Source organism: Penaeus chinensis, chromosome 31 (genome assembly GCF_019202785.1).
Source record: "Penaeus chinensis breed Huanghai No. 1 chromosome 31, ASM1920278v2, whole genome shotgun sequence".
Lineage (NCBI taxonomy): Eukaryota > Metazoa > Arthropoda > Malacostraca > Decapoda > Penaeidae > Penaeus > Penaeus chinensis.
Genome location: NC_061849.1, coordinates 23,222,329 through 23,232,737, shown reverse-complemented (window position 1 = coordinate 23,232,737; position 10,409 = coordinate 23,222,329). Strand labels below are relative to the sequence as shown.

Here is a 10,409-nt window from a genome sequence, read left to right as displayed (position 1 = left end):
GTGTCATTTCCGGAGATTTTTAAAGGAATCGTTCTTTGTGTTGACTCGGCAACGGAAGATTCGGTTCAAACTAGCTCTGGACTTGGGAAAGTCCGGGCTCACAGGGGCACGACTCTATGCAGTTTCCATGTAAATTATTCTGAAAAATCTTCCATTTAAAAATATATGCGCGCACACATCTTATATACAATTGCATATATGTAATCATTATTTATGCATATATATTTATTATATATATTATATATAAATTATAGTGTATTACATATTACATATATAGAATATATATATATGTATATATATATGTATATATATACATAGACATACACATATATGCATAATGTGTTTATACACATACACGACAGTTTGTGTGCGTATGTTTGTGTGACCCAACAGGAAGTTTCCATTGGCCTTCAGTGTATTTTCCATCCCCTGTGGCATTCGCAACAGACATGTTTTCGTGTAACTGTGTGTGTGTGTGTGTGTGTGTGTGTGTGTGTGTGTGTGTGTGTGTGTGTGTGTGTGTGTGTGTGTGTGTGTGTGTGTGTGTGTGTGTGTGTGTGGAGAAATAAGTGTACATATTTACGCGCTGAACACATGCAAGCTCGCATATGTAATCTATATCGTTTGAAATAACATGAATAGAGCAATGTGTTATTCATCCGTCACTCCTTTGCGTAAGGCTGCTGCGCGCGCAGGAGCCCGAAGAGGAGCGCCCTGTAGGGACAGCCGGCGCAGCCACCCGGCCGGCAGACTCCAGCCGTTGCGCAAACCGATGCACAACCTGACGCTTTCCGCGAACCCCAGCTCGCTTTGTGTTGTAATGAGGAGGAGACACAATAGTGAGCAAGAATGGCCCCGAATTTTGACATGTGGAAATCTCGGTGACGTAATTATGCAGGAGGGTAATTTTCCTCCAACTTGGTATTCTGAAAACTCCGCCACACGGCTTTAGATACAGGGCGGGGGACAGTGGAAATGCATTACCTCCATCCCTGCGCGGCCAGTTCGGTCTGCTTTCGCCCTGAATGATTATTGTGAAATATGCAACGGGGCTGTTTTAATTTAATGGTCGTAAGGGTTTTCAGGAAATGGAAAATTACACCACGCAAATTTTAACGTTGAGAATTTCCGTTTGTCATTCTAACCTCCCTTTTAAGAGGTGTATGTACTGCGCACTGCATGTACTGTTTGTACCTCTTTCTTTATTTTCTTCTGTTCTCTCCTATTTATTTATTGTGAGGACTCCTTTTAGTAATTCAGAGTAAAATGAATGCCAGATACCATTAAGGCGAATGAGAGCCACTTTCCTTTTGTGAAGTCGATATGATCCAAATTGGTGACGGTTTCTGTGGTCATTCTCTCATGCGCGGAAAGAACTTTGCATGAACGAACATTTTAAATGGAGTAAGAGAGAGACGGAGATAAATGAAGAGTGCCTTGGACGTTGAATGCTGATTGGAGAGAGGGAGAGAGACACAGAGACAGAGAGAGACACAGAGACAGAGAGAGACACAGAGACAGAGACAGAGAGAGACACAGAGACAGAGACAGAGAGAGACACAGAGACAGAGACAGAGAGAGACACAGAGACAGAGACAGAGAGAGACACAGAGACAGAGACAGAGAGAGACACAGAGACAGAGACAGAGAGAGACACAGAGACAGAGACAGAGAGAGACACAGAGACAGAGACAGAGAGAGACACAGAGACAGAGACAGAGAGAGACACAGAGACAGAGACAGAGAGAGACACAGAGACAGAGACAGAGAGAGACACAGAGACAGAGACAGAGAGAGACACAGAGACAGAGACAGAGAGAGACACAGAGACAGAGACAGAGAGAGACACAGAGACAGAGACAGAGAGAGACACAGAGACAGAGACAGAGACAGAGAGAGACACAGAGACAGAGACAGAGAGAGACACAGAGACAGAGACAGAGAGAGACACAGAGACAGAGACAGAGAGAGACACAGAGACAGAGACAGAGAGAGACACAGAGACAGAGACAGAGAGAGACACAGAGACAGAGACAGAGAGAGACACAGAGACAGAGACAGAGAGAGACACAGAGACAGAGACAGAGAGAGACACAGAGACAGAGACAGAGAGAGACACAGAGGCAGAGACAGAGAGAGACACAGAGACAGAGACAGAGAGAGACACAGAGACAGAGACAGAGAGAGACACAGAGACAGAGACAGAGAGAGACACAGAGACAGAGACAGAGAGAGACACAGAGACAGAGACAGAGAGAGACATAGAGACAGAGAGAGACACAGAGACACAGAGACAGAGAGAGACACAGAGACAGAGACAGAGAGAGACACAGAGACAGAGACAGAGAGAGACACAGAGACAGAGACAGAGAGAGACACAGAGACAGAGACAGAGAGAGACACAGACACAGAGACAGAGACAGAGAGAGACACAGAGACAGAGACAGAGAGAGACACAGAGACAGAGACAGAGAGAGACACAGAGACAGAGAGAGACACAGAGACAGAGAGACACAGAGACAGAGAATGTTGGTCGTACACTGCTTTGCTTACACAGTACTACTTGGTACCACGGTTACTTCATGACCCAGGCTATTATAGTGTTGACACACTTTAGTTAATATGAAGATATGACAAGTTTGTCTCTTTTCCCCTTCCTCTCTCTCTCTCTCTCTCTCTCTCTCTCCCCCCCTCTCTCTCCTCCTCTCCCTCCCTCTCCTCCTCTCCCTCTCTCTCCTCCTCTCCCACTCTCTCCTCCTCTCCCTCTCTCTCCTCCTCTCCCACTCTCTCTCTCTCTCTCTCTCTCTCTCTCTCTCTCTCTCTCTCTCTCTCTCTCTCTCTCTCTCTCTCCTTCCCTCCCTCCCTCCTTCCCTCTCTCCCTCTCCCCCTCTCCCCCTCTCCCTCCCTCTCCCTCTCCCTCTCCCTTTAACTCTATCTCCCTATAAATACATGTATGAGAGACTTATGCAAATAGTTATTCAACAATTCTGGCGACTGTGGATCAAGAACTGTCTCGTTAAGGGACTCCCCAACTTCCAATTGCTCGTTAAACCAAGCAGACCCACAAAACTACCATTAACTCCACAGTTTCCGAGAGATTGCGTGAGGTTATTGGTAGTCAATTATCATAGGATCACTGGGCTCTGGCTGCAAAGGAATTGTAACCGTACACAGTTCTGTGTTGCAAAGAATGCAACTTTACTGAGCGGCAATGCTGAAGTGGCTCCTGATGTCTGGTGTTGGGTTGGCAAAGGCACGTGATCGTCTGTTGATTGTTACTGATTTTTTTCTAAGAGTGTATTTTTTATAGATATTTTTTATTGTGAATATGTACTCGTTGCTATACGCTTGTCATTTTAGATTTTTTTTTTTAATAAACATGTGTTATGTTTATATTTACCTTTTTGAGAAGAAAATGGAACCATTATTTAAAATGTGCTGTACCTCTATATAGAAAATACACTCTTTAAGTTTCCTTAAAGTTTTGGTCCTTGAATATTGGCTAATCCTTGCCTGAGCCGCCGCAAAAGGTTAGAAAGCGTGTCTAAAAACACACCGAGAGTAAATGTTTAAATGAATCGCAAAATGACATAAACCCGTTTGAATGTTCGGCCACGGAGGACCGAGGCTTGTCGATACTGCGGTAGAAAGGTATACCGACATTTTAGGGTTTTAATAAGGAAATCTACCGTATGCTTAACGTTCGATAAATCCCAACTACTTACAATCGCAAGTAAAGGAAGTTGAGAACCCAAAATCAATCGGGAGGTTCTGATACGCACGCAGGTTTGTCATTTTCGTCTTAAGAATGTTGTTAATGCTTAACCTCATTAAGCAGGCAGCCCTTGGTTGATAGTGAACCGAGGTAAATTTCTCACCAAAATACGCCTTATGCAAGAGAAACCAGCCTCTCCATGTGGTTTGTTAAGGTTATTGGTCGGCTACTAATTATGAGAGTTAGTTACTTATGGTGGTTAAATACAATACTGATTTCTAACATCAGTTAGATAAAACGGTTTCCATGTATGGTGGTTTGATGTATAACTAATGTGAGCTCGTATTCATAGACAACTTTCTATACTGATATAATGTCAGCTTCACCTTTTAAGGTTTAGAGGCAGGCGGTCTGGTGGCTGAGAGCGCGAGTGAAAGTTCGTCGAATGGGTTTCATTGCCAAGGTGGGAGTGAAATTTCTCATTATATAGGCCTGTGTCTAGTTTGGATTTATTTGTTATTTACGCTTTCATTTATATATTTATTTATCTTTTTATATATATTTTTTATGTTTGCACCTTAAGGCCAGGGTCAATATTAATATTGTTATATAGTCAAGGCGTGGCAAGACCTATCTCTCCGCTAGATCTCGCATACATAGGTCACTGGCTGGAGAGTTGTGATAGTGACCAGCTAGCGGTTCTTCTGAGAGATTTATTCGTTCAGATTAATCTATTAATCTATGTTCTTTGCTGTTTATTTGGTTATCCTCATACCACCTTATTGTTAATCTGTGTTAGTTTAACATGTAAACCCACAGCCTTTCCTTCCGTTTGTACAGTGACTCTCTATTTCTCTCCCTCTCTCTCTCCCTCTTCCTCCCTCCCTCCCTCCCTCCCTCCCTCCCTCCCTCCCCCTCTCTCTCTATCTCCCTTTCTCTCTATATATCTCCCTTTCTCTCTATCTCCCTTTCTCTCTCTCCCTTTCTCTCTATCTCCCTTTCTCTCTCTCTATCTCCCTTTCTCTCTCTCTCTTTCTCTTTTATATATATATATATATATATATATATATATATATATTTTAGATAGATCCCTCCCGTTTATTTGGTGTGACGAACCTCCATCGTCAATCACCTGTCAAATCGGCCCTCTATTTTTCCGCCAACTGTCACAAGTCTCGTGCATGTTACGTTAGTTCCCCTGTCTGTCCGTTAACGCCGTGTCAAACGCAGGGATACCGGTTCCACCTCCATCGTGCACTAACAGCACTTTTGTATCACCTCGGTTTTCAGGGATCCAGGTTTTATGTGCGATACGAGTCGAAATGTCAGCTCAAATTAATAGCGGTAATGAACAGCTACTGGTACAACCTTTACTATTGTAACGCTAGAACGCAGATTTCGGCGTTATTTAGAGTTGGCTGTCAGTGTTTACCTTTTGTAGCATAGTACGGAATTAGTAAAGAGGATATGTGGGAGGAATAGTTTTGGGAAATTTAACCGAATTTCCACTGTTAGGAAAATGAAATCCGGACTATATCAGCGCATTTTACCTCCTGTGCCGAAGTGGTGGTAACACTGGAGGGAGATTTTATTTATTTCTTTTTGGTTGTGATTTTTTCCCTTCAGTATCAAGAAAAAAGAAATGTGAAAATCCCGATCACAAACCTGTAAATATTCACCCTTCACCTGCAGTCAGATTTTTTGGGTTGGAAAGAATATGATTTTTGTTTTTCTTTTTTGTCAAAAGAAACATACTTATTCTCTTCTAAATAGAGAGAGTTTGTTAGTCATTATTATTGTCGTTGTTGTTATCACGTTATTTTTATCACTACTGCTACTACTGCTACCTTTATTATAATTATTATTATCACTTATTATATTATTACAACTACCAGTAGTAGAAGCAATAACAGTTACAGTCGTTAACACCGCCTTCTTGTGTTGCAGCCGTGGCGCTGGAGTGCTTCGTGTGCAACTCGCACGAAGACCAGGCGTGCGCTGACGAGTTCCAGGTCAACTCCACGGCCCTCCAGAACGCCTTCATCAAGACCTGCGAGGAGAAGGAAAACCAGACGCCCTTCTGCCGCAAGATGAGGATGGACAGTGAGTCTAGCGGTTTACGTAGCAAATAGAACGACGAAACAAATACTCTGGCGAATGACAAAACAAGTAAAAAAAAATATGACGGAAAGAATACTATACACAAGGAATTACTTGTGCATATAGTGTTTTTTTCTGGCATAAACTTGTATAGACACAAACTAAAAACTAACAAAATAGGAGTATATTACGGATTTTAGAACTAGTATCTAACATCAGTATAATTATTTCCGAGGGATAGATGATCTTAGCTCTAAAGCACTGACGACTAACTAAATTGTACAATTCGATTCAGGCCATCACAAATAAAAGCCAGTGTAGTGTGCATGCCAAAAAGTAAACCATTTAGTATCGCTAAAAGTACAAAACGCGCAAATTACATCGCAGCATGTTAAATGTCTCCAGTAATTATTTTGCTGATAATTCGGAATTTTGAAACGTCAAAACAAAGATGTATAACTGGATCTGAGATGTAAGATTGTTCTTTCCACGCGACAAATACTTTGCTTCCATTGGCTAGACACAAAGACCTTTCTGTTTCCATTAGAATTTAGACATCCTGATACACGTGTGTATACATAAAGACGCACACAATTTTGTTTCTTTTTGTTGAATATTTTATTAAAATGTATACTCATTATTACTGTTTATTAGCTCAGATTTGGTTGGTCAAGCTCTGTGATTTAGTAACAGAAATACTTCATTATTAGTTACAAAGACTGAATATGATTGTCTTAGTACAGAACTGTAAAATGTTGCTAATTAATGTTAATTATTGTTCATAGATTTTTTTCGCATGCTAATAGTAATTTTGATAGGTGTTAATATATTTTATTTTAGCGAAAGACGCAAAACGGATCTGGTCTTTGTTAGTAGAATCCTCATTTACTGATCAGTTAGTTTTATAGATTTAGATAAAATCATGAATATGCATGACAGCACCCCGCCATTCCTTGCCGGATAACCTCTCTACAGTGTCAGTATTTTGTTATTGCTTTTCAATTAAAAAAAAAAGGTACAATTTCATTTGGATCGCAAATACAAAGCGAAATCTGTGCTCTCATACACTCTCCCAAGATGAACGGAATGAACAACGGTTAAGCCAATTAAATTTATACATTTAAAAACCTTGTGTAAAATCTGATATTGAAGTTTTGAGAAGTTTCAGGCACAGTAGAGAGGTCCCATAATATGCTAGCCATACTTCCTTTTTTTGACAGTTACCATTTTATTTTTTCAGTTGAAGTTGGTGAGTTTCAATCGCCAAGGAGATAAGTATTAAAGAGTTTGGAATAAAAGGACCAGGAATGCTGTATGGATGTTTTTATACTATTCGAATGCTGTGAATCCTTCCATTCTCACCCCCCCCCCCCTTCATCAAAAAAAAAAAAAAAAAAAAAAAAAAATCAACTACAGAATGAATATTGATTTGATACTGAATTGGGAAAACCCACAAGCCCTTGCCGATGCAAATGTTGAAATATTTGCTTGACAACTTTGCTTTCTTACTTTTCTTTTGGATGTATGATTATATATATATATATATATATATATATATATATATATAAACACATATGTAAATATGCATATGCATACATCTGTATTTATCTATTTATTCATTTCTTTACATGTAATATTTTGTGCTGATTGACCCCTTTCTTTGATGTTATTTTATTAATATTCAATTTGAATGACTACATTTATTAGCCGTGACTATAAGTTGGCATGACGCCCCGTATTGCATCTTGACCCCTGATTTGTTGACTATTGAAAGATCTCCCTTTTGATCAGGTTTCCCATGCATTGTGATCATACTGAAGATGCCCCTCCTTCCATGCATACCCCTTAGTTCATTATAAGCATTAATTTCCCACAGCAATTCCACCTTATCTATCGTCATCTTCTTTGAAGCCATTACAGTCCCCGAAGCCTAAGAAAAATAAGAAAAAGCACCTCGAAATAAGCGTTAACCTTTCGTCTTTATCTTCCAGTCTACCAGAATAACGAGATCCGCATCCTCCGTGACTGTGGCTACGAGAGGCGAGAGGGCCGCGAGTGTTACCAGAAGCGTTCCGACGACTACATCGTTGACGTGTGCCAGTGCGACGAGGATCTCTGCAACGGCGCTCCTTCCCTCTCCCTCGCCCCTCTCCTGGCTCTCGCCCTCCCCTTCTTTGCTCGCTTCCTGTAAATCTTGTGTGTGAATAGTGTCATTTTGGATCGAAAATACAAAGCGAAAATATGTGCTCTCATACTTTCCCCCAAGATGCAGTTTCCCCCCCCCTTCTGCATTCTACTTCACACTTCCATCTTAGAGTATTTGTCCCTGTTACTTTACTTGTAGGAATTTTTAAAGAAATGTGTATATATGATATTTTTATTTCCGCCATAATTGAATGTATGATTGATTATATAGCAAATAAACAGAGAAACATTTACCTATCAAAGTATTTGTCGTAAGGTCTTCCTTTGTCTTGTATATGACGAAATAAAAACAATCCTGATGTATACAGTTCACTTGTTACTGTCATATTAAGTTATGTTGACTTGGATTGTCATCCGATGACTAAAGTTGGATATTTTTTTTAGTACAACAGCTTAATACTTTTCCTTGTTTCCTTACCATTTTTAAGTAGCATTTCTGTACAAAAAGCAATTGTATGTAAAGAATGTTAGTTGCAGTAATTTGAGAAAACGAGGTTGTATAACAAAAAGGTAGACTGTTTAGAACTGTAATTTAGAGAACCACAAATATATGAAAAGACATAGATCTTAAAAGTGCTCTTATAATGTTTTTAAAAACAGATGTTAAAAGCTGACCTGTACATGATACTATAAGCGAATCAGATCATTGTTGAAATGTACATTAAAATTAAAAGACAATCAGCTATTTTGCACATGCTTAGGTTGTAAATGGTGGTTAATAGAGACATTAAATTATTCGGACTTTTATTCTCCTTGAAAGAAAAATTTAAAAAAGATTTTGCACGATTTAGATACACAATGTATTTACATGAGTAGGCACAGGACATAACAGTTTATACATCAATTAACATAATAAAACAAAACGCACAAATATATCAGGATAGGAAAACAATGAATCGAAGAAAACAAACAAACAAAATAACAGGGCTAACCTAGATATTAGTCTTTAACATGAAAGTAAAAAAGCCCGAACTAATGCATTAAAATTCGTGTTTCCGAATCATAAGGAAAATTTTGTATAGTGACTGTAACTGTTTCTACAATTTGCTTTTCAGATTATCAACTGGTCAAGTGTTTCTTTTTTATTATTATTGCTATTCACTGCTTTCAAATAACAAGGTTATATTGTAATAGTAAGAATAATAATGTGATGGTACTTGTTATATACTTAATGAAAATATAAGTTACTTAAGGTATATCATTTTTATTAATAGATACATGATACTGCGATGAAATGGCACAAACACGGTGTTAAAAGCAATACTGAGCGTAAGGTAAAAATGTCTAGGAAATAAAAAGTCTAGGAAGTTGCTAAGCTTATGTAAATACGGCAGGATTACCGAGACTTTCAAAATAGCAATGATGATAATCATCGTCGAGAAAAGCATACTGCACAAGTATATTCTGCATTAATTCACATTTACTTTTCTACTAAATAATCTATAACCTCTAAGGAAATTTTGATTCCACAAATATTTGAACTCTTGCTCACCTTCAGCCATGCAAAGAAACGAAAGTAATACAAAATAAATCACCGTCCATTCTGGCATTAGTACGAGTGTTACACATAGTCCGACTTTTTTTCTCTACTCTAATATAGAGTAGAATATATTGAGTATTTCCCTTGTCCGTTGTTGTCGTGAGGGGCTTAGGAAGCGGAGACTGGGACCCAATGCTGGGGAATTCCCCAACCTTAGGACTCAGCCCTCGACTCAACTAATTTTGCATGGTCTTTTTTCCCCTCCTACTTTTTCGTTTCTGTCCCTTCACCAACCCCTTCTACTATCTACTTTCTAAGGTGTGAGAGCCGTGCTGAAAGGATGAAAGGCTGACTTAAAAACTAAAACTAAAACCCCTCATCTACCTTCAAATTCCACAACTTTCGCTCCCTCCACACTCAAAGTGACTGCCGATATCCATCCTCCTCCTACTCATATCCCCCCTACACTATCCCAACACAGCCCATCCCCCCCTACTCCAGCTCCACCTACATTAACCCTCCCGCCATCCCCTCTATCCCTTCCACTCCCTCCTGGATACACACGTGAATCCCTTTTATCACAACTATCCCCTTCCCAAGACCCTCCATCTCCTAATACCCCTCCTGATACAACACCATCTCCCACCTCCCATTCCTTATCCCACCTTCTAGCTCCTTCCCCTTAAAATTCTCCAACAGTACTGCGACCGTTATCACTTATAAATCAACGAAAGTATAACTATCCTTCATTGGAACATTCGCGGTTTCCGTTCTCACAGACCGTGACCTCCGTCATATCTTCTCCTCTTATAACCCATCCATTATATGCCTTCAATACCAATCCCCAATTACCATTTTGTTTCTTCCCACACTCCCTTTGTCTCGTCCATACTTATCAACCAGAAAACA

The 10,409-nt window shown here is 39.8% G+C and overlaps 1 protein-coding gene across 2 annotated transcripts in view; it reads left to right on the top strand.

Annotated features, from left to right (window-relative positions):
• LOC125041697 overlaps nucleotides 1–8,755 on the top strand; it is a 29,119-nt gene extending 20,364 nt beyond the window's left edge. Inside the window, exons 2-4 of one of the 2 annotated variants that reach the window (XM_047636893.1) lie at nucleotides 5,663–5,818; nucleotides 7,056–7,064; nucleotides 7,807–8,755. In XM_047636893.1, coding sequence (XP_047492849.1) covers nucleotides 5,663–5,818; nucleotides 7,056–7,064; nucleotides 7,807–8,006 — 365 coding nt within the window. In that variant the 3' untranslated portion in view covers nucleotides 8,007–8,755. The remainder of the gene's footprint in view (nucleotides 1–5,662; nucleotides 5,819–7,055; nucleotides 7,065–7,806) is intronic. The other variant, XM_047636894.1, reaches the window with a different exon arrangement.
• Nucleotides 8,756–10,409: the final 1,654 nt, after the last annotated feature.